Source organism: Mirounga angustirostris, unplaced genomic scaffold (genome assembly GCF_029215605.1).
Source record: "Mirounga angustirostris isolate CCGP_5_RB_7025 unplaced genomic scaffold, mMirAng1.0.hap1 SCAF_9, whole genome shotgun sequence".
Lineage (NCBI taxonomy): Eukaryota > Metazoa > Chordata > Mammalia > Carnivora > Phocidae > Mirounga > Mirounga angustirostris.
In genome coordinates this window covers 129476529-129504323 of record NW_026991717.1, presented here as the reverse complement: position 1 = coordinate 129504323, position 27795 = coordinate 129476529, and the positions used below count along the sequence as shown (strand labels likewise).

The 27795-nt window shown below is 39.6% G+C and overlaps 1 protein-coding gene across 8 annotated transcripts in view; it reads right to left on the bottom strand.

Moving 5' to 3' along the window:
* ZC3H14 (zinc finger CCCH-type containing 14) overlaps positions 1–23465 on the bottom strand; it is a 50904-nt gene extending 27439 nt beyond the window's left edge. For 6 of the 8 annotated variants that reach the window (XM_045901374.3, XM_045901375.3, XM_045901376.3 and 3 more), the window contains exons 1-9: positions 23264–23465; positions 22758–22800; positions 15170–15284; positions 12932–12972; positions 11865–12060; positions 10886–11315; positions 9580–9740; positions 9094–9194; positions 7210–7365 (exon numbers count right to left, since the gene is read on the bottom strand). In XM_045901374.3, coding sequence (XP_045757330.1) covers positions 7210–7365; positions 9094–9194; positions 9580–9740; positions 10886–11315; positions 11865–12060; positions 12932–12972; positions 15170–15284; positions 22758–22800; positions 23264–23299 — 1279 coding nt within the window. In that variant the 5' untranslated portion in view covers positions 23300–23465. The remainder of the gene's footprint in view (positions 1–7209; positions 7366–9093; positions 9195–9579; positions 9741–10885; positions 11316–11864; positions 12061–12931; positions 12973–15169; positions 15285–22757; positions 22801–23263) is intronic. The other 2 variants (XM_045901373.3, XM_045901377.3) reach the window with 1 other exon arrangement.
* Between the last annotated feature and the right edge of the window lie 4330 nt (positions 23466–27795).

The following is a 27795-nucleotide window of genomic DNA, read 5'->3' as shown; positions in this document are numbered from 1 at the left end:
ACAATTCTTTAAAAAGAAAAAAAACAACCCTGTACTTATGTTCTTTGGACAAATTTGAAATAATACTGTATCCACAAAACAAGATACATAAATAGAGCAAGAAAAAGCTTGAGGAAATTTTAAAATACACTTGCCTTAAAAAAACAAACAAAAACAGGGGGACTAAAGATAATAAAGTCAATAAAATATCCCAAAGTAGAATAAGATCAAGACAAAAATGACGAGAAAATCAAAGCAGGAAGTTTATCATCCAACTAACAGAATTTCCAAAAGAGAAAAAATTTTAAAGAAATAATTTAAATTTCCCAGACTTAAAAGCATGGATTTTCAAATCTAAAAAGTACACAAAGTATCTAGCCCAAAAGTGACTAATTATAGCACCTATGTTTATCACAGTAAATTTCAGACATCAAGAACACACAGAAAATCCTAAAACCCTCCAGAGAAATAAATCCCTGGTATTCTATAATGGAATAAGAATCATATGGGCAACCAACTCCTCAGCATAAACATTAGAAGCTTCAAGATCATGAAGCCATGCCTTCAAAATTTTGAGAAAAATTCAACTTAGAATTCCGTACCTATCCGAAGTATCAATTAAAATTATAAGATTTCTAAGTACTCAGAAAAATCTACCTCCCATACTTTTTCTTAAGTTTCCTCATGATGTGATGACAAAACGGAAAAACATACGGAGAAGACAGTGGGATCCAGAAAATGCAGAGCAAACTCAGGGAAGGAGTAAGTCCTGGAACGACAGTCTTGAAGCAGACCTAGAGAGCAACCAGTCAGATGAGCAAGAGAGGGCAGAGGCTCTAAAACGGAGGTACCTAAGAAAATAGTGGAACTCAAAGATGTAATAGCATAAAAGGACAGATTTTTAGACTATAATAAAGATGGGCAACACAAGAAGGGTAACCTAAGGAAAACAAAAAATTGTTCAAGAACAGAAAAACAACTCTAAGGAACCCCTAGCAAAGAGCTGCAGACAAAATGTAAAGCTGGACCTCTAATGAATAATTAGTCTTTTTTTTAAAAAAAGATTTTTATTTATTTAGAGAGAGTGAGAGTGCATGCTCACACTTGAGCAGGGTGAGGAGCAGAGGGAGATGAAGAGAAAATCTTAAGCAGGCTTCATGCCTAGCGGGGAGCCTGATGCAGGACTTGATCTCATGACCCTTAGATTATGACCTGAGCGGAAATCCAGAGTCTGACGCTTAACCAACTGAGCCACCCAGGCACCCCTATTTATATAATCCTAATAATGTAAATACGCTGCTTATTGGTTCTCAACTTTTAGAGTCAACTTACAAAGCATAATAGTCTTTTAACAAGGAAAACAAAACAAAATGTGTATCTGATCCTCTTCGGCAATATAAAAGTACAGAGTTTAGGGCGCCTGGGTGGCTCAGTTGGTTAAGCATCTGACTCTTGATTTTTGGCTCAGGTTACCATCTCAGGGTCATGAGATAGAGCCCCACTGGGCTGGGTGTGGAGCCTGTTTAAGATTCTCTCACTCCGGGATGCCTGGGTGGCTCAGTCGGTTAAGCGTCTGCCTTCAGCTCAGGTCATGATCCCAGGGTCCTGGGATTGAGTCCCGCATTGGGCTCCCTGCTCTGTGGGGAGCCTGCTTCTCCCTCTGCCTCTGCCTCTCTCTATCTCTCATGAATAAATAAATAAAATCTTTAAAAAAAAAAAAAAAAAAAAGATTCTCTCACTCCCTCTCCCTCTGCCCTCCCCCAACAAACAAGTACAGAATTTAGAAGGTGTGGTATGAAAAGATGCATCAGAGTTTATAAAGGGGCATAAATATCCTTAGGAAGATCAAAGTGTACTGAAATAGGGGTGCCTGGGTGGCTCAGCTAGTTGAGCGTCCAACTGTTAATTTCACCTCATGTCATAATCTCAGGGTCATGAGATTGAGCCCTATGTCGGACTCCAAGCTCAGTGCAGAGTCTGCTTGTCCCTCCCCCTCCCCCTGCTTGCTTTCTCTCTAAGATAAATAAATGGGGTGCCTGGGTGGCTCAGTTGTTAAGCGTCTGCCTTCAGCTCAGGTCATGATCCCAGGGTCCTGGGATCGAGCCCTGCATCGGGCTCCCTGCTCAGCGGGAAGCCTGTTTCTTCCTCTCCCACTCCCCCTGCTTGTGTTCCCTCTCTTGCTGTCTCTCTCTCTGTCAAAAAAATAAATCTTTAAAAAAATAAATAAAAAGAACAAAGCATACTGAATTATAGTAATCACACAAAAAATATTTAGATGTATTACTTAAAATGACAAAAGTAAGCAATAAATGAACCAAAAACAGTGATTTTACTATATGGGCTTGAAAGGCAGGGAAAAGTTTTGAGTTAGATCCTGATATATTGTGGCAAAAAAACAAAAGATACCACCTATAGTTAGTGAATGTAAAGCACATTATTGACATGGAGAAAATTAAAGACATAAACACAAGCATTTAAAAGTGGTAGCTGTCTGGGAAGAACCTATGTGGAGAAGAATGAAGCAAAGAACACTGCTTTTTATTTTTAAATTTTCTACGCTATTTGATTAGTTTCTAATCTATCAACAAACATTACAAAGATTTGCTTTTCCAATTTTTCTATGGGAAACATTATTTCATATGTAAAATATTTTATTTAGATGTTTTTTATACAACATATACAAAATAGGAAAACCAAAGGAAATCCACACCTAGACACATCGTAGTGAAACTGCAGAACATCAAAGACAAAGAGAAGATCTTGAAAGCAGCCAGAGAAAGGACAGATCACCTACAAAGGAACGACAGACAATTAGAATGACAGAAGTCCACTCAACAATAATGGAAGCCAGAAGACAACGGAATAATACATACAAGGTGTTGAGAATAACTGTTGTTATCCAGCAAAATTACTGCACAAGAACAAGGAAAGAAAAATCACAAAGATAAACAGACTCTTGGCAAATTTAGAGCAATAGACCCATTCTTAAAGAAACTGCCAAAGAATACACTTCAAAAATAATTCAAAACATTGGAAGATGATATCCCCTAATAACATTCAAGATTTGAGAACAAAAACTGATAAACACGTAGGTAAACATTGCCTGGGTAAAATAATAATGGTGCCCAACTTACGCATTTAAAAAATGACTAAAATGAAACACTGGAAACATAAGCCAGAAGGGTAAAGACTAGAACTACAGTTCATTTACTTTGGAAATGGGATCAGAACATTAACTTATGGAATATGCAATTAAATTTGCATGGTAAAATTTCAGTGCTAGTCACTGAATGAACAGAAATGGAGTGTTTAAACTAGTAAAAAAAAAAAAAAAAATGCAGAGCTGGGGCAATCAACAATAGTAACTAATGAATCTTAAAGGCAAACAGGGAGGAAAAAAAATGAAAGGCCAATACGAATCAAAAAAGAAGGGTGCCTGGGTGGCTCAGTCAGTTAGGCATCTGCCTTTGGCTCAGGTCATGATCCCAGGGTCCTGGGATCGAGCCCCACATCGGGTTTCACACTCAGCACAAAGTCTGCTTGTCCCTCTCCCTCTGCTACTCCCACTCTCTCTCTCTGGAATAAAATCTTTACAAAACAAACAAAACAACAATCTAGCTTTATAATATTTAAGAGATATATTTGCCTAAAGCATTAAAGAGAAGGTCAGAGAAGACTGACAACAAAGGCATGGAAAACAAATATGATAGAAGTATAGAGAAATTAAGATAAATTTGTCATCATAATGGACAATCTCAAGACCTTCTCTCATTAAGTCAAGCAAACCAAACACTCAGTAAGGTGAAGATTTGAACAACGTAACCACAGAGCTTTATCTACTCAATGCAAAATTCTCAATCCAACAATTTCCTTTCAAAATGCACATGGAAGATGTGCAAAATTAATGTCTTAAGTCTTAACAATTTTCAAAAAATATGTATTACACAAATCACACTGACACAATGCAATCAAGTCAAGAGTACATAATAAAAGACTAAAAGACAAATCCTCTGTATACTATAAATTACAAACATTTTCAAATAACTCATGGGTCAAAGATGAAGATCGTAATAGGGATTAAAGAAACTCAGATTGATAATGAAAACATTATATATCAAAATTTGTGATACACAACAGAAATGGCACCTCAAGAGAAATTTACAGCTTAAATGTTTACATTGGAAAAGACAAGCGGAGAAAAATTAATAATTAAAAATATAGGTGGATATATTAAAAATAAGAGCAGAAACCAAAGAAATAGAAAACCAAGACATCAAAGGAGAATCGATAAAGCCAGAATTACTGTTGTTAAGTCTTTGAACACATTAACACAATAAACTTCTGGTGACAGACTAATCCAAGACAAAAAGAGAAATAACATGAATACTGTGAGGTGGTTAGGCTAGTAAAAATACAGAGACCAGAGAGATGAAAAAACACTAACTCATGCCAATATATGTATGCATATTTAGATTTTAGTCACAAAGCTGTAAAACAGTGAGTAGGCACAGTAATTAATCGCCGTTTGCAGAATGTCACTTTGCACTTGCGAATAAACCAATTCAGAAAGAGTAGTAAGTCCTCATCAGATGTACTTGATTCCATTTCAAATTTTTGACCTCTTACTTTAAAACAAAACACAGAGAGAACCACACAAAACAAACAGTAGCTTAATGAATTTTATGAGGCAAAACATCCTTACAGTCAACATTCAGGTCCAAAAAATAAAACTGTGCCAACCACCCCAGAAACCTTTCCGTATTTGCTCCATCTCAATCAGTCCTCTCCTAAAGTAACCATTTATGCCTTATAGTAACCTAAAATTTCTTTGTGGCACACAAGTGTGTATCTCTAGACACTACAGTTTAACCTTGCACCTTGTTATTTTGTCTTTTAATCTAGAATTCTCAGGCTGTTTGACCTATATGGAGTCCCAGAGACTGTTCTTTGCCTGTTGCACATTCATGATGTGACAACCAACATATTCCTCGGGCCTCTGTACTTCCTGCAAGTTGACGGCTGGATCAGAGCCCTGATAACCCAGGTTCAAATCCTCTGGCAAGACTAAGGTAGTTTTGTTTTTTTGGTGCAAAAATGGTGACTTTATTAAACCATGGGGACAGGACCTATGGGCAGAAAGAGCTGCTGCCAAGACTAAGGTAGTTTTATTCTTTCATCTGGAGGCATGAAATGACTGTTTCGCTTTTTTTAGTAGCCATTAATCATCAGTGCCTAGATTAATTCACTGAGTTGAGGGGGGGGGAACCCAACAAGCTATAATCCTATCATTCTGTTTTTACTTATGAGCTGGAAGAATTTTTAAAAATGCTTTTTCTAGGGGTGCCTGGCTGGCTCAGTCTGAAGAATGCAACTCTTGATCTCAGGGTCATGAGTTCAAGCTCCACATTGGGCATAGAGTTTACTTAAAAAAAGGGGGGGGGGGCGCCTGGGTGGCTCAGTCGTTAAGTGTCTGCCTTTGGCTCAGATCATGATCCCAGGGTCCTGGGATTGAGCCCCGGAGCCTGCTTCTCCCTCTCCCACCCCTCTGCTTGTGTTCCTTCTCTCGCTGTGTCTCCTTGTCAAATAAATAAATAAAATCTTAAAAAAAAAAAAAAGCGCTTTCCTCATCAGCTATATTCAACTCTGGATATAGTACAAAAACAGCAAGAAACAATATATACATGAATGAGTACAATAAAACTACATTTACAAAAGCAGATGTTAACTCCTATACTATTTGGTTACACAGGGATACCATTCTTTAACGGAAAGACAGCATAAATGCTCAATAATTTTATTTATCCAGTTTTCAAGACAATGAATTAGTATCTATTATACCTCTAGAAGGTGACCAATTAAAGATTCACTTTTAAAAAATACGAAATCATGGGGGTGCCTGGGTGGCTCAGTCGGTTAAGCATGTGCCTTCGGCTCAAGTCATGATCCCAGGTCCTGGGATCGAGTCCCACATCGGACTCCCTGCTCAGCGGGAGTCTGCTTCTCCCTCTACCCCTCCCTGCTGCTCATGCTCTAATAAATAAAATCTTTAAAAAAATATATGAAATCTTGGATTTAAACCTGTTTGTTGGGCTTCAATACACTGCAATTCTCACCCTCACTGAAGCTCAAATGCTCTCCAGTTGCTCTTTACAAACTGGCCCACTTATGCTTTCTAGTTAGTACCTACTGGCTGTTTCAGAATTTTCCTGTTCTCAGGTCCATCATTTATTGGATTTGCACATAATGCTGACATGGCAAAATGCACAATACAAGGATTTTTTTTTTTAAGGAGAGAATGAAGAGACAAATACAGAATGGAATCATTAAGGCCTCATGAAACAAATAAATTTGAAATGAACCTGAAACAGTTTCAAGAACAGTTCAGGAGGAATGAAAAAATGCATGCTAGCATTAGAAAAGTATAAGTCAGAAATAACATGACGAGCATTCAGTTTTGGTGGGGTTTTCTAATTTAGCTCTCAATAGAAAAGAAAAAGATGGAAACTAGGACCTTTCTTGATAGGAAGAGGTCGGAGAGCAGTGGAAAATGACTGGGCAGGCCCAGAGACCAGACAGCCAAACTGCCTAAAGGCCAAGCTGATGGCATCAATCCCAGACAATGCATGAGATGGAAACATTATAACGCTCTCAAGAAGAAGTCACATGATCAGAGCAAACTTTAGACAGGCAAAGTGTACTGGAGATGGAGTTAGTGGGGGTTGAGAGAAAGGAAGCAGAAAGATCAGCTCGAGGCTAACTGCAGTTTGCCAGCAACAAAAGAATAAAGTAGGGCCACTGGGACAACTGGCCAGGTCAAAGAAAGGATGCTAAGAAGGGAGATTTAAAGATGCAATTCCCAGTTCAAGAGAACAGGAGTAGGATTAACAAAAAGAAGAAAAAATGCAAGTATCTATGTATCTCTAAGTAGAAACTTTCTTAGGACCAGCAAAATACTGGTAATTATTAAGGCCAGGTAACTGGGTTCATGGGAATTCATTGCACTATTCTTCCCACTTGTAAGAACATTAAAAAATTCTATAATAAAAAGACTTTTCAGGATTCTGAAATGTGTAGGCTTAGACTTTCCTCATGGTGCCTTCTCATCCTATTTTTGGGCCTAATGACCAGTTTTCTCACAGAACTAACATTTCATAAATACCCACTGGGAAATGTTTAAAGCCTCATGAAAAAGTGTAAGAGTAGAGAATGACGTATTATTTAAATTATTACCTTGGCTTTTTTCTATATTATCTCCCTTTGTTTCCTCTTCTTTAATGGGGGTACTTATTCTGGGGGTCCTGCTTTGCCCCTGGACCATTTCTGCCAGCAATTCTTCTTGAGAAGTTCGAGTTCTGGGAGCAACTGGAAGTGTCTGTTTCTGTGAGACTTTTTAAAAGGAAAAAAGATGGGAAATGCAGATGCAGTAATACATCAAAACTGAGCAGTGAATATGTCCTCTTAAACATAAATGCCTCCTTGAGTTTAGAACATATGAAAAATTTGAAACAGTTCACAGGTAACACCTTTTTTCTTAGATACCTGCTTCATCTATACATTTTAAAGCACATGCCATAAATACACTGCCACATATAAGTATTCATTTTTAATCAAATGTAGTTTTTTTTTTAAGATTTTATTTATTTATTTGACAGAGAGAGAGCACAAGTAGGCAGAGCGGCAGGCAGAGGGAGAGGGAGAAGCAGGCTCCCCAACTGAGCAGAGAGCCCGATGTGGGCCTCGATCCCAGGACTCTGGGATCATGACCTGAGCTGAAGGCAGATGCTTAACGACTGAGCCACCCAGGCACCCTAACCAAATGTAGTTTAAACTTTGCTTCATGATCATGTAACAACTTTAAATTATAATTTACATAATACAGGTCGAGAATGAACTTCAATGCTAGTTTCTCAAAAATACTTGGGGAATCTCCCACTATTATAAAAAGAGGGGCACCTGGGTGGCTGAGCTGGTTAAGCATCTGACTCAATTTTGGCTCAGGTCATGATCCCAGGGTCCTGGGATCGAGCCCCGCATAGGGCTCCTTGCTCAGCGGGGAGCCTGCTTCTCCCTCTCCCCACCACCCCTGCTCATGCTCTCTCTCTCTCAAATAATATCTTAAAAAAACAAACAAACTACTCAATTGTGGAAAGGCAAAGAAATGAAATGTAAATAGATTAGGTCTAGTTTTGGCCTTTGCCTGATAATCCTTATATATGCCAAAACCTGTTTATGTTCAAGGTTAAGTTAGAAAGGAGAAGCAAGAGGACAGATACCTATGAGGTTCAAAAGCTGGTAACATAATTTACTTCCACTTTAGGAAGGGGTCACAAAAAGAGATACAAAAGAGAATGAAAAAGCAGAAAAATGCTAAAAGAACAGTCATCAAATCCATAGCAAGGATAAAATAAAAATTTTTAGAGTGGGCAATCATCAGTTTTTATTAACCGAAAGTTTTACACACTGGCTTCAGCACGTGGGGCAGAGTACAGAATTATAGCAATATGGCATCCATGATTTAGTTTAATTTCAGAACAAGCTTTTTGTAAGGTCAGATTATACGTGACTTATTTGTTTTGTTTTAAAAACATGCAATACCCTTATATTCTCTCATAAAATAATTTAGTACTTCCACTAGGACTGGGGAAGGAACATCACAAATGAGTCAATTCTCTGCCTTATATTCCTTAATGGGTTCTACTGAAAGCAAAGAAGCCAATCTGCTCATGCACTAGCCAAATTTCTCTAACTCTGACCTCTTAATATCCAACTCTGCTCCCTTTTACAGATCATAAAGTCCTATCAAATGCTGACTCCAATGCCATGAATATGAAAAGTCCCACCTTTATCAAAACTCCCTACTAAAATTTTAATATATATTTCACACACACTAGAAAGAGGGAATAAAAGGCATTACACAGTTGCTCAAAGAACTAAATTACACTGACAGCTGGAAGCTTCTCAAAGTGATCTTTTAAAACCGTTCTTTGAACCTCTTCTTGGTCCTGACATCTGGCAAGTGTCTTTACTATACCACAACTTGGGAAGCAACCAATTCTAGCTTCCTCAAGAGTTAAAGAAAACTCACTTAATGTACACATAATACATTTAAATTACCTGTAGAATAGTTAGTTGTTTTTGTTACAGATTCTTGAGCTTCAGATATAGCCTTCAAAATTAGATTCTTATTAGCTTGTTTAGAAGGTGGAAGTGAAGGTCTAAAAAAAGTTAAAAGTATTTTGATTAAATTTTAGATCTGAGTTCTTTACATGCTAGCTATCCATTAAGCCTTTGCTACAGTCTTCTCTTAGGTTTTGTACAGACTAGTTGTAGTTTTTAGGAAATGTCAACTAGATTGGAACCTTTTAACTTTTTAAATAATGAGTCTGGATCACCCCCTCCCCCCACCATATTCCAGTTTTTAGTATTCTCTGCAATCTTCTCCAATTTTAACAACTTCTCTTTCATTAATCTGTTTCTCAAAAACCAAAAGAAAAGTCTTACATGCTATTAAAATTTTATTTTCAGGATATCCTCCTTCAAGAAACCCAGAAGATTCCATCAGGCAATTAAAGATTAATTTACAGACAATGGTCAAGATACCTCCTTTCAGGCTTTGCTGGCACTGACACACTGCTGGAGATGCTTCCTGTACGAGACCCACAGTCATCATCTTCCTCCTCCTCTTCTCCATCATGATTGAATTTTTTTACTTTAACAACTGAACTTACCACAGGCAACTTTCTCTTCCGAAAGTTTTCTTCCTGCAATCAGATAAATTTACGCTTACCTAGTCTCAGAGAAAAAACAAAGTTCTACAACAATATTTTTTTTCCCCAAGAAAAAGCCAATCATATTAAGAATTCACAAGCTATTTCCTGGTTTCTTATAAAAATAAGTATTATCCTAATAGCCAATTGTTAGCTAAAACAAAAACTAATGCTTTACATTCATTTATAAACAGTAGAATATAGCACCGGTGAGGAAACTCATAAAATGGAATTACTTAGTTGTTTCCTAGTAACTGCCGTGGAAAATCTAAAACTGACCTAAAATTCCACCAAAATTATAAGGTAAGGCTACAGTTATCTCAAATGATGGCATCCCAGGAAGGTAAACAAGGTGTCACATATCTGTAGAAGCCAGCTGTGGAGAGGAAAACCTGGTGTAGTATGTTGAATAGCATAGAAATCAGTTTAAAGAAAACTTGCAACAAATAACATTTAGTTATTTCAGATACAGTCAGTTTTAAGAAATGCCAATTTTCAGGGGCGCCTGGGTGGCTCAGTCGTTAAGCATCTGCCTTCGGCTCAGGTCATGATCCCAGGGTCCTGGGATCGAGTCCCACATTGGGCTCCCTGCTCAGCGGGAAGCCTGCTTCTCCCTCTCCCACTCCCCCTGCTTGTGTTCCTGCTCTCGCTGTCTCTCTCTCTGTCAAATAAATAAATAAAATCTTTAAAAAAAAAAAAAAGAAATGTCAATTTTCAGCCTAAGAAGCCAGAATTTAAAAGCATATGCAGGGGGGCGCCTGGGTGGCTCAGTCGTTACGCGTCTGCCTTCGGCTCAGGTCATGGTCCCAGGGTCCTGGGATCGAGCCCCGCATCGGGCTCCCTGCTCCGCGGGAAGCCTGCTTCTCCCTCTCCCGCTCCCCCTGCTTGTGTTCCCTCTCTTGCTGTGTCTCTCTGTCATATAAATAAATAAAATCTTTAAAAAAAAAAAAAAAAAAAAAAAGCATATGCAGGGGCGCCCAGCTGGATCAGTTAGTAGAGCATGTGACTCTTGATCTCAGGGTTGTAAGTTCAAGCCCCATGATGGGCATGCAGCCTACTTAAAAAACTAAAAGAATTTTAAAAATTAAAAAAATAATAATAATAAATAAATATATATATATATATACACACACACAAACCTCAATACTCATTTTTTCTGAGTTGTTTCTGAAAAAAGGACTGTAAGTCTCTTCCAAGCTGTTAAGCATTTCTGGTTCACACAAACGTCCTGTTTCATATACCCGGCTGTTCTGTATATCAGGTTGCTTGGCAGCATGAATACTGTTTGGCTGCTGCTGAAATTGCAACCTGTTTAAATGAGCACCACTATCTGCATTTCGACTTGCAGGTGGTCGATAAATTTCAATAGAAGGGCGAGAAGAACCATATGCAAGTGTCACTGTAGGTTTTTTCTGAGATAAAGGATTCTCCTGCACAAAATTGAGGTCTTCATCAATGAGATCATCTGGTTCTGGCTTAATATCAATCACATCTTCAGAGGGTGCTGGCTCCCTCAGAGGCTTCACAGTTGACATTAATCGGGTTGCAGCTCCATCATCATAAGTCTGTCTATTTTTAAAAACAACATACACATAAAATTTTAACCAACTAAGAGCAGTATCTTCAAATCTTCAAAGAATACTTAAATTTTAATGAAAAAGTTTAGATACTCCCTTTACGTATTCCATTAAAAACTACTTTAAAATTACTTTCTTTTTTAAAACTTTGATTTACTATATTTGAGGTAAAAGATAATCATACATAGGTCTTAATCATTATCTTGTTAAAAAGAAATTGCTTGGGGCGCCTGGGTGGCTCAGTTGGTTAAGCGATTGCCTTCGGCTCAAGTCATGATCCTGGAGTCCCGGGATCGAGTCCCGCATTGGGCTCCCTGCTCGGCAGGGAGTCTGCTTCTCCCTCTCCTGCTCCCCCCTCTTGTGCTCTCTCTCTCTCTCTCAATCTAAAATAAATAAATAAAAAATTAAAAAAAAAATTGCTCACAACCACCTCAGTATTTCCAAAAATTTCTGAAAACAAAAATTTAAAGATCTAAAACCTAATGTCAAGGTCACATACACATACCCATCTACCCACAGCAGGTCTACACAGGACTCTTACCTGACAGTAGTGGTTTTTTGCTCCTGTGAACTAGTAGAAACCCTGGAATCTCTTTTTTCAGGTCTAGTGCTAGCAACCGCAAGAGGTGGCACTGCAGCTTCATGCCTTCTCTCATCTCCCCGACTGAAACAGCTCTTGTTTGAAGACACGTTATTATCAAAGATGTTAGTATCAGAAGACTTAAGACTGGAAGGGTCTGGAAAAAGAAACACATGGTCCTTTTAAGCTGTTTTTATTAACTCTGAACCTTTCCCTTCTTCATCACCAATTTAAAAGCAATGTGTTCTTCCACAGCATTTTTAATGGCTGATTGTTAACTCCACACGTAGTTAATATAATAATTAATTCAATTTACTATTACTGAACTTTCAAATAATTTTCCATTATAAAATATTAAAACATCCTCGAGACGCCTGGGTAGCTCAGGCAGTTGAGCAACCGACTAGTGATTTCAGCTCAGGTCGTGATCTCATGGGCGGTGGGACTGAGCCCCATGTCAGGCTCTGTGCTTAGCACAGAGTCTGCTTGAGATCCTCTCTCTCCGTCTGTACTCCCTCCACATTCTTGTGCGTGCGCTCTTTCTCTCTTTTTCAAATAAATAATCTTTAAAACTAAATAAATAAAATATTAAAACACCCCTGAAGCTAAAAACACTGCACACATTTACAATTATCTCCTTAGGATAAATTGCATAGTTTCCTTTCCCTTGTTTAAATTATCTTTATGTTAAATTTATTGCTCTTGAATTCATAATTCATGAGCTTACTAAGAAAGTTCCAAGAAACTATTATTTTCAAATTTATGGAATTTTTTCCAAAGCAGTATAAACGGCTTTAGAAAGAAAACGTTAGGGGCGCCTGGGTGCCTCAGTTGGTTAAGTGTCTGCTTTCAACTCAGGTCATGATCCCAGGGTCCTGGGATCGAGCCCCACATTGGGCTCCCTGCTCAGCGGGGAGTCTGTTTTTCCCTCTGCCCCTCTCCCTGCTCGTGATCTCTCTCTCTTGCAAATAAATACGATCTTAAAAGAAAATGCTATAGTAAATTCCAAACGTTTGAATGAATCTTACCAGTTGTAACAGAGCGAAGTTTATCTAACACACCATGAAGCCTAAAAGAAAAAAAACAAAAATATTAAAGCTTCCTTCAATCAAGATTTTATTTCAACTATCACTTGAAATTTGATGACATTATAGAATCTACCTTCAAATATAAATACTGATAAATGGTAATTAATGGACAAAAAGTATCAAAGTTAAAAAAATGCCACATTTTTAAAAAAGGCTTATATGAATACTATAGAAGCCAATCAAAAATCATTATTTTTTCATCATTACTTTCAACATCTATCTTCTATACCAATAAGGGCAAAGATATTATCTGACCACAGTCTTGATCTACAAAGAATGTAATTTTGTTTTATAAGGACTAAAGACTCCGTGTAGCATATGGTAAAAGATAAAATATCAGAAATATGTAATATAGCTTATTACTACAAAGCAGAGTTTAAGTTTATCTATTTATATGGTTTCTGGAACAACTTAATTCGGAGAGGTGAAAAAACCTGAAAAATAGTATCAAAACGTATCACTTCATTACTAATGCTGTAAACAAGCACAGGTTACAACCTTGCTTATAATATAGCCTATTTTAATAGTTATGTGCAAAGCAAATTTGCCTTACAATCCCTTCCAAGAGCCGTACCTCCTGAAAATACCAGAAATATCTCATTATAATGTCTCACCCAGAACCCAGTCACATGCTACTGTCCCCTTGGACACAATTAGTGCAGGGCTCCAAACAATCCTAATAGTCCATTTCAGGCTGATGTCAATGAACACTTAACCAGGGAAATAAAGTGCCCAAACAGAGATACCGTAACTTGCATCAGTACATATTAAGGAATTTATGGCAAGATGAGAAAATTGAATTAATTTGATTTTAAATTCAAATTCATTTAGTCCTTTATGTAAGAAATGTGTCCCAGGCATTCCATCAAGTTATCTAAGAAAGGATCTCTAGGTCAATCTTCCATAGTATATTAGTGGGACTCAAACCCAAAAAGTGATACAAAGGTTGAACCAAAAGTCAAGTCATAAAACATGTATATGAAACAAAACAAATACCTGGGGTGCAGAAGAGTTTAAAAAAAAAAAAAAAGGTAATCATGATAACTTCCCCAGTCAAAAGTACCACAGTCTCTCTCTCGCTCTCTTTTTTGGGAAATTCTGGGGACTAAGTGTAATGAGTGGGTTAGGACACCCACTCTGCAGTAGTTGGCTGTACCAAAAAATGTGAGGATCAACCACTGCACTGAATGTCATACAAAACTGTATAATCTAACATAGAGAATTCTGTGGGAAATTTCAAGAAAAGTTCACAAGACTTGCAAAGCATACAGTGGCCCAGAGGGGCAAAAACACCTTCAAGATAAACTTTAGTTTAAAGGCAAGAAATTAACCAGTTTCATATCCCTCTTTAATGCCTCCTATTACCTCTCCCAGTCTCTTGCCATTCAAAGTAAGCAGGCCACTCGGCTCACTCAACTTTTGCTCCATTATCAACCTGTGTTGTAATTGGTGGTTCCCAGAGTGAGGGCGCTTATAGGAGTACTTCCTGATCTATTCTCAGTCACATCATTACCCTCCCGCCACCCTCACTCCACCTCAAACCTGCCTTCTTAAATTGAATCTTATGCCTTTAGTCACTATTCTAAACTAAAGACAATATTTGGTTTGAAAAAGAACACTGAAAATTATAACATGAATTTATATTTGAACATAAAATTGTCTTTTTAAAATTCCAAACTTCAGAAAGTTCCAAACTTTTAAAAATGATTTGAAATTCTGTCCAAAAACTTTGCCTCCTAAAGGTTAACTCATTAGAGAAATCAATTTAGGAAGTCAATCCAGCCCCCAAAATACATGTAAACTGGTTTTGGTTGGGGGAAAGGAATAAGATGCAAACATTTACAAAAGAAACATAACAACTGCAGTTAAGATAGACTAAGGACTTGTTATGGGCCAGGCACAGCTACAAGTACATTACACATATTATTTCATTTAATCCTTACAACAGGCCTATAAAGGGGATTTATTAATCCCATTTTACAAATGGAAAAACCAAGGCAAGAGGCAGATCCAGGATTCAACCTCAGGAGTCTGGCTCCAGAAGCTGCACTCTCATGGCTCACTACCTCCCTCTCCACAGTGAATCTGACTCTCCTGTCAAGAACCTCTTTTCAGACAGAATACCTACTCTGACTTGTGCCAAACTTTGGTCTAAGGGGTAAAAATTCAGAAACATACCATACGGTGAATCGAATTGTGTTGTTCCCTAGAAACAGGGACAGGTCCTCTGTCATTTGGTCCTGACTTTTCTTGTTGGCCACCATCACCATAATGTAATCAGGAAGTTCTTCATCTAGTTAAAAGGAAAAGTATATAAAAACTTTATGTTTTCCTCAATATTGTCTTCTACTTAAAAGTCAATATAGTTGAAAATATAGATATAGCTCTAAAAATTAATATCTCAGCTCTACTAGAATTATGTTGGACAAGAAAGTATAGTTTTTCCCCCTCTTCATTACATAGGTATTTCAATTACTAGAAGGATGGGAATTAGGAATATCTAACAAATACTTATAAAACTAGATATTGTGAATTACAGTATCAAACTTGAGAGTGTATTCATTGTCTTTTTATCTTTTCAATAATGCTCAATTTCAGAGAAGCTTCCAGAAAGCATATGGACATCCCTCAAGAATAGTAATTGAGTTTTGTCTAGTTTTGTGTTTACCTGTTTCAAAATGATATTCATTTCTCAAGAGAACATCTTTATCCTCAGTAAAGGCAGATTTCTATTATCTCAGGGTAACCAATTTGCACCAACAGCAAACAAACTAAAACCACCCAAAAATTATCATTTAAAAAATTTATTTAAATAATTTCAACTTCATATGCTCCTAACACAATGATTATGAAGGTGAGGTCTAGGACCAAAAACACCACCACCACTGTAAAAAGATAAGGAAGCAAAGGCATTTATCAAGAACTCTAATCCCCACCAAAAAAATTCCTTCAGATTTAATACCTTAAAGATTCGTATTTCTAAGTAGGCAGAAAGGTTCATTTCAGTAGTACTATCAGACAAAAAAAGAAGTACTATAAAACATTTGTTTCAAGGAGAATCATCAAAAATCCAGTTCAAGAAAAGCACAAATATACTTAGCCCAATCTACAAATGGAGAGAGAGAAATCTAAATTTTTTACTGCTCTATTGGTATGAATATACAATTTACTCATTTTATGTCACTGGATATTTAGATCTCTTGCAATTTTACTAACAAAAAAAAATGTTGCAAAAAATTTTAGTCTAGGTGGCAACCCTGCCTCTGGAGAGTTAGTGCCACCATACAGTGTTATTACAAAACTGATTATACTCCCTGTGCTGTACTTTTCATCTATGACTTATTTTATAACTAGATATTTATACCTCTTAATCCCCTTCACCCATCCCTCACCTACCTCCCCTCTGGCAACCACCAATTTGTTATGTGTATCTAAGAGTCAGGGTTGGTTTTAGTTTTTTTTTATTTTTTACTTAACTTATCTCTACACCCAACGTGGGGCTTGAACTCACGACACTGAGATCAAGAGTCACATGCTCTACTGACTCAACCAGCCAGGTGCCCATTTTGTTTTTTAGATTCCACATATAAGAAAATCATATGGTTTTGTCTTTCTGTGTGACTTATTTCACTTAGTGTAATACCCTCTAGGTTCATCCATGTTGTTGTAAATGGCAAGTTCCCATTGTTTTTAATGGCTGAGTAATATTCCATTATAAACACATACACACGTATATATATCTCTTATCTTCTTTATACAGTCATCTATCAATGGACACTTGGGCTGCTTCCATTTCTTGGCTATTGTAAATAACGCTACAACATAACATAGAGAAACATGTTATCTTTTCGAATCAGTGGTTTTGTTTACTTTGGGTAAATACCCAATAGTGGAATTACTGGATATAATACTTGTATTTTTAATTTTTTTTGAAGATTTTATTTATTTACTTGACAGAGAGACAGAATACAAGTAAGGGGAGCACCAGGGAGAGGGAGAAGCAGGTTCCTGCTGAGGAGAGAGCCCGATGTGGGGCTCAATCCCAGGACCCTGGGATCATAACCTGAGCTGAAGGCAGATGCTCAACTGACTGAACCACCCAGGCACCCCTATTTTTAATTTTTTTGAGGAACTTCCATATTGTTATTGTTTTCCATAGTGGCTGCACCAATTTGCATTCCCACCAACGGAATGAGGGTCCCTTTTCCTCTACATTCTTGCCAAGTTCTTATCTCTTTGATTCCAGCCATTATCACAGGTGTAAAGTGATATATGTGGTTTTGATTTGCATTTCCCTGATGACTAGTGACGTTAGTATCTTTTCAAGTGTCCGTTGGCCATCTGTATGTCTTATTTGGAAAAATGTCTGTTCAGGTCCTCTGTCCATTTTTTAAATGGATTTTTTTTGGGGGGGGGTTGTTAAGTTGTGTAAGTTTTTTATATATTTTGGATATGAACCCCTTATCAGATGTATCATTCGCAGATATCTTCTCCCATTCAGTAGGCTGCCTTTTTGTTCTCTTGAAGAAATCTGAATATTTAATGAAATCATGCAATATGATGTGAGGGAATATAAGTGGGAACAAGAAGACAGTCATTTATTTTCTTTGCACAGTATCAAAAGGTTCCCACTGTTTCTGGCAATTACAGCAAGTAAGCCTGGTAACCTATTTATGCAAAGTGCACCTACCACCTATGGACTACCATTGGTAACCCAGGAAAGGTCAACAAAAAAAGTTAGAATGCTTTGCCAGCCTTCACAGATTTTCTCCCTCACAATGCCAATGATGAAAATGTGCTTTCCTGGGTGCCTGGGTGGCTCAGTGGGTTAAGCGTCTGCCTTCAGCTCAGGTCATGATCCCAGGGTCCTGGGACCGAGTCCTGCATCGGGCTCCCTGCTCAGTGGGGAGCCTGCTTCTCCCTCTCCCTCTGCCTGCTGCTCCTCCTGCTGGTGCACGCCCTGTCTTTCTGTCAAATAAATAAAATCAAGAGGGCGCCTGGGTGGCTCAGATGGTTAAGCGTCTGCCTTCGGCTCAGGTCATGATCCTGGAGTCCCTGGATCGAGTCCCGCATCGGGCTCCCTGCTCGGCAGGGAGTCTGCTTCTCCCTCTGACCCTCCTCCCTCTCCTGCTCTCTGTCTCTCATTCTCTCTCTCTCAAATAAATAAATTAAAATCTTAAAAAAAAAATAAAATAAAATAAATAAAATCAAGAAAGAAAGAAAGAGAAAGAGAAAGAAGAAAAGAAAGAAAGAAAAGAAAGAAAGAAAGAAAATGTGCTTTCCTGGCACTATTAGCTTGCATTTTCTAACATTCTAGGTGAGATCCGTGGCTGCTCCAGTACAGGGTCAAGGCAGGGAAAAGCGGGAAGGAAGGATAAAAAGGAGCCCCAGGGAACTTCTGGGAGTAATGAATATGTTCATTAGTCTAATTACCATGTGTATTTGTCAAGACTTACCGAATTGTACACTTTAAATATGCAGTTTAATATACCAATGTTAATATACTAATTATATCTCAACCAAGCCATTGGAAAATCATACAGTTTCCTCAGTATACAAAACAGAAAATAAGAATCTGTTGAAAAATTAACATGTTCATGATACATTTCCACAGATTTCAGATTTCTCAAATTTATTTGAAATCTCTACTGGGGAAAAAGTGAGTGTTTTGGAGGTTTATGCAAAGTTCAGGCTTCTAAAATGTGAATGAAATTGTCAAGGATACTAAAAGAATTTTTTTAAATAAAAAATAACATGTGAATGAAGGACTGCTCTGAACCGTAATCGCCTTCCCACTGAAGTGCTCCATTTTAAATAAACACAAATAAGAAGTTATCACTCCTAAGAGTTGTTCGCCACCCCACGCCTTGAAAATAAATACTCAAATATTTGTTAAATACTATTGCTTCCATAACCTTAAAGGTTTCCAGGACTTTCTTACAGAGAGAGGGATTAGAAAGTCATCCTTTTCAGAAGGACAATGATGTATAAACATACAATCAGGTAGCTAACTGTAAACCTAAATTCGTAACGTATACTTTTATTTCAGAGTAACTGTAACCCCTGTTTTTCTACTTAATCAACACTTATTTAAAAAAAAAAAATCATACTCTCTGCTAGGCCACTGGGACATCACAAATACTAAGTCTCTGCCCTCAAGAAATGTCCAGTCAAGAAACAGACACAAGCTGGGAAGCCATGCTAATGTGTCAATCACTGGAAGAGATTTCAGTGGATTCCAGAGGAGGACACAGGAGTGACTCCTATGCCTTTGCTGGTATCAAGGACACAGAAGACCTGAGTTCTCTGGTCTTAAATCTGCTACTGACCAGCTCTGCTACTCCCAAGACTCTTTTTTTAGTGCTTTTTCTTTTAAAAAAAAGATTTTATTTATTTGACAGAGAGCGCGCGCGCGCGCGCGCACACACACAAAGGATGGGGAGCGGCAGGCAGAGAGAGAGGACGAAGCAGGCTTCCCACTGAGCAGGGAGCCGGATCCCAGAACCCTGGAATCATGACCTGAGCCAAAGGCAGATGCTTAACTGACTGAGCCACCCAGGCGCCCCTCCATTTTTTTTTAGTTGTAAAAGAAATACTACTACCTGCCATTCCCACTTAGCACTGTGTTCAGGAACAAATGTAACTATATGAAAATATTCTGAAAATCAAACTATTTTTATTTTTTAAACTATTTGTATTTTTACTATAATTCATTTCATATTGAACATTAAGCTTATAAACCAAGTTTTTAATAGACTCAAAATTCTTGGTTTGAGATTTTTGATAAATGATAGGAATCATCAATAAGACTGAACTTAGACTCAATTAACACGTGTTTGTGCTTTCATGTGCTAGAACTAAGAAAGTTTACGCTAGATGTTTTCTGTAGATTTCTTTTTGAACCAAACAAGTTCCTGACACATAGCTGGTATCCATCAAGTGTTGAAGAAATTAAATAATAAGTCAATTCTGGTTCAGCTTCATCTTTACTTCTGAGCTTCAATTCTCTTATCTGTTAAAGGCTTAGAACAATCTTGACAAATAGTTTATAAAAAGTGCCCAGCATGTGGTAAATTAGTAATTCTTTTTTTTTTTTTTTAAGGATTTTATTTATTTATTTAACAGAAAGATAGAGAGCACAAGTAGGCAGAGCAGCAGGCAGAGGGAGAGGGAGAAGCAGGCTCCCTGCCGAGCAGGGAGCCTGACATGGGGCTCAATCCCACGACCCTGGGATCACGTTCCGAGCGGAAGGCAGTGGCTTAACCAACTGAGCCACCCAGGCACCCCAAATTAGTAATTCTCAAACCGTTGGGTCTCAGGTTCGCTTTATGCTCTGATGACCCAGGGTGGGTCAGTCAGTTAAGCTTCCAACTCTTAATTTCAGCTCAGGTCATGACTGAGTTAGCCACCTTCTTCATGGAACATTATTTTTATCTCCTAACACTGACAAACCAGACATACACTTGGATATTTGGCAGACATATTCTTGAAAGTGAAAAGAGAAAAAGAACTGATACACTGTTACCAACGACAAAAAGAACTTTTATGTGAATTATCTATTGATAATTACCATGCTAGAAAAACTGAGAATTTAAAAATCTTATTTAAAATAACACTTATCACATGTTAATAAACCCATTTATATGACATAATTAACATTTTTATAAAAAATAAATTTTCCAAAAAAATAACATAAAACTAGTTATATTTAAATATCTGGTTTTTAAAAAGACAGCTGGATTCAATTTCCACTTTTGCATTTAACCTGTTATGATATGTTGCTCTAATTGAAGAATATGACGAAAATCTGGCTTCACAAATACACAGTTGGAAAAGAAAGTACAGCTGACCCTTGAACATGGGTTTGAACTGCCTGGGTCCAATTATACCTGGATTTTTTTTGATACATGTATCAAAAACGCATGTTCTCTTCCTTATGATTTTTGTGATATTTTCTTTTCTCTAGCTTACTTTCTGTAAAAATAAAGTATAGAGTACACATAATATACAAAATATGTGTTAACGGACTGGTTATGTTAACAGTAAGACTTCTGATGAACAATAGGCTATTAGTAGGTAAATCTGGAGAGAGTCAAAAGTTATACTCATCTTTTCAACTGTGCCAGGGAGGGGAGTGTCCAGCAGCCCTACCCCTAAGATGTTCAAGGGTCAACTGTATTTTAAAAGCCTTTTCAGATAATGTGGACATTCTTCTGTGATACTACATCAAAACTCAACAAGTGGTAGTTTCTTAAAGGTAGGCAGCAATATGGAAACTAAAACTCTATCAATCACCTTTTTGTACCTTGTTACATGAAAATCCACTGATCCATCCTCTACTTTTAATGAATCTTTTTCCCTTGTATAATTTTGTAACATCATGCACTGATCATTTGAAAAACTACTGGTTCAGGGTAAATCACTGACATGTTGATACAATTCATTACAAGATACAAAAGAATCATTTGTTAATATCATCAGAACTTCTTTTAAGTACTGGGAAGCTTTCAAGTTCATGATGGCAGAAACAAACTTTTCAAAATTCTATTTTCACCTGAAAGCTTAACTTTTGTCATTGATAAAAAAGCGTATCAGTTCTTTTCCTCTTTTCACTTTCAAGAATATGTCTGCCAAATATCCAAGTGTATGTCTAGTTTGTCAGTGTTAGGAGATAAAAATAATGTTCCATGAAAACGGTGCCTAACTCAATCACACAAATCCTTTCCCTTTAGACAAACCAACCTGTTTTAATACACAGAAGTACTTCATGAGTAATTCCTATTTTCTCACATCACACATTTAAAAGACGTAGGCAAGGGCCAAGATTTAAAAAAAATATTTTTACTGCTTCACTAATTAAGTGAAACCGGCTTTTTAAAAAAATTCCCAAGAGAGGGGTGATAGAATTTCTCACAGAGTTTGCGGTGAGATCTCCAGATTCAGGTACCACCAGTTTAACTCATGCTTTTGCACAATCCAAATGGCAAGTACCCTTTCAGTATTAATGAGATAACAGTTTTGACTTCAGAGACCCTTGGCATCTCTCACACCTTGAGAACCATGTCCTAAATTACTTTTACAGGAGGCACCAGCTTTGGAGCCAAACAGACCCAAATCTCAATCCATAAAGCATTGCTCAAGTAAACACTCAAAGCCTCAGTTTCCTTGCTTGTACACATAGGAGTATTACCACTTACCTTCCAGTGTTCTCCTGGATATTATCATGACCTAACGCATAGACAATGGTTAAGCACAGAGCCTGATCCAAAGTAAACACTCAAATTATAAATCATAAAAGCATAAAGAAAAAGAGAAAACATTACTGTGGGTGCTAAGAGGAAAAGAGACAGGAAAAAAGAAAGATTTGAAAATAAAACTCACTGAACCGCGGCAGAGGCAACGGCCAGAAAACATTCATATGCAAAGTAAGTTCTGAAACAAGAAGATCAAGAGGAAAGCAAAGAGAACAGGAAAAACAGAATCAAATAAACATGGAGAATAAGACAGCCTCAACAGAGGAGGCTAAACAATCTTAAAAGCACCATATTAAAAGGCGGGTTTTTTTTGGGGGGGGGGGAGCAAGGTTGCATATAGAGCTTTCAAGAAAAGACAGTAAGAATAAGAAACCGCAAAGAATCAGATTTGAAAGTAAAAAGGGGTTTCTCCAAAGTCGACAGTACGAAGGGAAAAAAAAAATGCATTCACTAAAATTCAGTTAGCAGCAAAGCCTAAATTCCATTACGCTGACAACAACAAAAAAACTTACCAACATAAGCTCCTAATTCTTGCAATTTCCCCTTAATGGCACTCTGAGGGAAGAAGAGAAAGACAAACGTCGCGTGTGAGAAAGGCGGAAACGCACCGGCTCCGTAACGCAGAGGCGACTCGGCAGCTGCGCGCACCTCCCGCCCGCTCGGCGCCCGGGTCCCGGGTGGGGGCGGGGAGGCGCCCGGGCCCCTCCCCCGTCCCCGCGGGCCCCTCCAGCCGCCGCCGAGCGCGTCTCTCGCCCGGCGCTCCACGCCTCCTTCCGCTCCCGGCGGCTTTCTCCAGCCGCGGCCCCGCTCGCCCGCCGAGCTCTCCGAGGCCCGTCGGCCCGAGGCGGCCCAGGCCGAGGAGGAGTCGTTCGCCGGCCCCGCAGCCCGCCGAGAGCCCCCGGCGGCGAGTAGGCCGCGGCGTCCAGGCCGGGCCCACGGTCCCCGTTACTCCTGACAACCGCGCGCCCGCCCGCCCGCCGAGGCCCGGCTTCCCGCCCCCGCCCGACGCGGGCCTTACCCGGATCTTGCGGCTGATCTCGGTGCCGATTTCCATGGCTCCCGGCGGGCGGCGGGCTCAGCACTGCGCGGCGCTTCGCTTCCCCAGAGCCCCGCGCCGGCTCCCGGCCCCGCAGCTCCGCCGCCGCAGCCGCCAGCTACCAGCTCCCGGCCGCGCGATCTGCGTGACCCGCCCCCACCGGCCCGGCGCGCCAGGGAGAGCAGAGTCGAGCGCGCCTGCGCCTGCGCCTGCGCCTGCGCGCACCTGGGCCCGCGGGGTCTGTATTCGGGCGGCCTCTGCTGGCGGCTAGGAGAGCAGCGGCCGGAGGATGCCCTCGGTTTCTCTCCGCCGCTCCCGGCACCTGGAGAGCGCTCCCCTTTCCTCGCCCTCACTTACTCATTTTACGCTCTTTGGAAAATAAAGATGAATTAAACGCAGCGGAAAGATCCCTGGCTTTGGTATGATATCTGAGTTAGAATTCAGCTTTCACTGGCTTTTAATGTGATAATAATGGTTTAGATGATTTAAACCTTTAAGTCCTTAGTTTTCCTACCTGTAAAATAGACTGCCTCCTAGCGGTTGCATTATAATTACACTTGGAGGGAACCGACTATCCCGCGCAGGAGAACCAATCAATCACAGTCCTCTTTTTTTCTTTTTTTTAGAAGATTTTATTTGGGGCGCCTAGGTGGCTCAGTCGTTAAGCGTCTGCCTTCCGCTCGGTCATGATCCCGGCATCCTGGGATCGAGCCTGGGTCGGGCTCCCTGCACAGCAGGAAGCCTGCTTCTCCCTCTCCCACTCCCCCTGCTTGTGTTCCTTTTCTCTCTTTTTCTGTCAAATAAATAAAATCTTATAAAATATTTTAAAAATAAAATAAAAGATTTTATATATTTATTCATTTATTTGAGAGAGCGCGGGGGGAGGGGCAGAAAGAGAGGGAGAGAGAGAATCTCAAGCCAACTCCATTGAGCCGGGAGCAGGCGTGGAGCTTGAGTCCACCACCCAGAGATCACCACTTGAGAGGAAATCAAGAGCTGAATGCCCAACCAACTGAGCCACCCAAGCACCCCAATACAGTCCTTTCTAATGATTCCACAAGTACTGCTTCCCTTGGGTCGATTTCTGCCTTCCTTCCCCCCTCCCCACTCGGTGGCCCTTCCCCAAGATTTACAGTCACTCTCCTGCTCCTTCCTTTCTGAAACCCTTCCTTTAGAGAACTCTATTATTCTTAGGATTTCAGCTGTCATCTCTATGCTGAGAATAACCGAATTTTCTGTCAGCCCTGACTTTCCCCCTAAACTCCACTCCCAAATTCCAGATGACTTCAGGCATTTGTATTTCCCCCAAATTCAGCACATCAAAATTTACGTCTTCATTATCTTTCCCGTCCCCCACTCAGATTGGTTTCTATTCCTGATGTCCCTGTTTCTATCAATAACAGCTTAATTCTCCCTGTCCATGATCATAAAATCTAGGAATAAGCAGAGAGAGGTCTCCCTTCTCCCCCATATCCACTAAATCTGGAAGTGGTCCCTATTAGCTATCCATTGCTTAATAACAAATGACCACACACTAAACTTAGCAGCTTAAAACACACACATTTACCATCTCATGGTTTTCATGAGTCAGGAATCTGAGCACAGCTTAACTGAGTCCTCTGGTCAGGCTCTCACAAGGCTGCTGTTGGGGTGTCAGTCACAGGCCGTGTTCTCATTTGGAGGCTTGACAGAGGAAAACTCCACTTTTAAGCTCACTGGTGTTGTTAGCAAAATTAATTCCCTTGCAACTTTACGAGGGAGGGCCCGAGCTTTTTCCTAGCTGTTTGTCTTGAGGCCATAGAGGTTGCCCACAGTTTCCTTGCCATGCGCTTCTTCAACATGGCTACTTACTTAAGTCCACCAAGACAGTCTCTCAGCTCAGGGAAGGCCCAGTTCCTCTTCTTCTCGGGGCTCTCACTCTGTTGGGTAACTTAGGGCCACCCAGGGCCTGACCCCAGAATCAAGTGATTTATGGGCTCATTACATCTGCAAAATCCCCCCCCCTTTATTTTTGCCATATTCATTAACTAAAAGCAAGTCACAGGTGCTGCCCACTGTCAGGGTGAGGGGATTATACAGGGTGTAAACAGCAGGGGCAAGAATCATGGGGCCACCTAGGGTCTGTTTGCCACATGGCCCTTTATCTTATGTAATCATTTTTTTCCTTCTGAATTCCTATAGCATCTATGTGGGAGCTACTAGGATGACACTTAATATACCCTCTGTAATATTAATTGTGTATGTGTCCTCTCTAACAAAATTACAAACTCTTGTAGTTCTCCATTTCTCCAAAATTTCTTTCAGGATGCTGGACATATAGGAAGCACTTATGAAATATTTGTAGGATAAAATAAATGACCTAAATTAACAAAAGCATTCCTCATGGATTAATCCAACCATCCTGCCCTCATCCAACATTGATGAGAAGCAGCAGAGCAAAGTGAGAACAAGGACACCGGAGCCAGACTGTCTGGGTTTGAATCCCAGCCCTGCTACTCCCTCCTAAACCTTAGGCAAGTTGCTTAGCCTTTCTGTGCCTCAGTTTCCTCACCTGTGACATTCATATGATAGCAGTTTCTCCTTCATAGGGTTATGAGGATGAAATAAATTAAAATTTGGGAAGCATTTTAAACTGTGTTTGGCTCACAGCAGCACTGTTTGTTGATTAAAAATTAAATGCCTTCTCAGAACCAGACACTGTGCTGGGAGCCAGAGCACAAAGATGAGCAAGACAGAGTCCCTGCTTTCATGACACTCACAATCCAAAAGATAGTACATTATTTCTATTTATCCACGATTTCAGAACTAAGAATGAAAACACTTTTGTATCCATTACCAGTTACAAAATCGTTAGTCAATATTTAGATAATATTGAAAGAACATTTTACAGAGAATAGAAAATGTTTTCATTAAAATGTATTTGGAGGGGCGCCTGGGTGGCTCAGTCGTTAAGCGTCTGCCTTCGGCTCGGGCCCTGATCCAGGGGTCCTGGGATCGAGCCCCGCGTCGGGCTCCCTGCTCCGTGGGAAGCCTGCTTCTCCCTCTCACACTCCCCTTGCTTGTGTTCCCTCTCTCGCTGCCTCTCTCTCTGTCAAATAAATAAATAAGATCTTTTTAAAAAAAATGTATTTGGAATAGGGAAACTTTTATTAAAATGTATTCAAGGGGTGCCTGGGTGGCTCAGTCAGTTAAGCGTCTGCCTTCATTTGGCTCAGCTCATGATCCCAGAGTCTGAGGATTGAGTCCTCGGAACCCTCGGCAGGGAGACTGCTTCTCTCTCTCCCGCTGCCCTCCCCTCCCCTCCACCCCTGCTTGTGCTCTCTCTCTCAAATAAATAAATCCTTAAAAAATGTATTCAAGAAAGGGTTAACTGTCAGAACAATACTTTTAAAAGCTGCTTAAGAATGCACACATTTATAATAATAAAGAAAAGGAGATGAAAAGAAATGATTTTACTTAAAAAAAAAAAAAGTGGGGGGAGCACCTGGTTGGCTCAGGCAGTAGAACATGTGATTCTTGATCTCTGGGAGTAAGTTCAAGCCCCACATTGGACCTAGAGCTCACTTAAAATTAAAGATAAAAAAAAAAAAATTCACTCCCTCTGCCCCCTCCTCATGCTCTCTCTTCCAGCTTGTGCTCTCTTTCCTTATCTCTCTCTCTCTCAAATAAATAGATAAAATCTTAAAAAAAAAAAGTCTTAAAAAAAAAAGAACCCACATATTTAGACCTCAGGAAGAGTTACAGTGTCACAGGGTGCAACCCACTAAACCGATGGTGTTCAGTGTTCCAACACTGTTCAAGGTGCTTCCCTGGAAGATGCAGCTTCATAAACCATATCACATCCAGAGGACGATGACCAGAGAGAAACCCTTAAAGGAACAAAGGGTATTTACCTTGAAAAAGACTAAGCTAGACCAAGAGAATTCTTTTCTGGCATGGAAGGGCTCTCCAGTTCAGGATGAATGACCTATTTTGCTATAGGGGATAGAATGAGGACTAAATTTCAATAAATGACAATGCAGGCTAAGAGGGTTCTGGGTTGTCTTTTAAAGAGACAAGATGACAAAACGAGTGTTAGTTTTGAAGTCAGAGAGGCCTGAGCCCAACTCCATGGTGCCCTGAGTCCTCTAACACTGGCCTGTTCCTACCTCCAGCCTGCTCTCAGGGCAGCATTCCAGCTGGACATTGGGCATGTGCTCATCCTTTGCAAGCCTGTATATGGGGGGTGGGGGGGCAGGAGGGAGAGAGGGAGGGTTTGGGGGTGGTTTCCTTCAGCCTGGAATGCTTTTCTCTTCTTTTCCTTGAGTTCTTTGTGCGCTTTTTTGTTTGTCCTTCCAGGCTCAGCTAGAAGCTAATCACAGTGATAAACCAGACATGACTACCCCCCTTAAAATATATTCTCATTAATATATCCCCCTACTACAATATATATGCATATATATAGTACTGGAGTGCATGTATGTGTGTGCGCACGCGCACGCTCCTAAGTCTTTGAGGACAGAGCCATACATCTT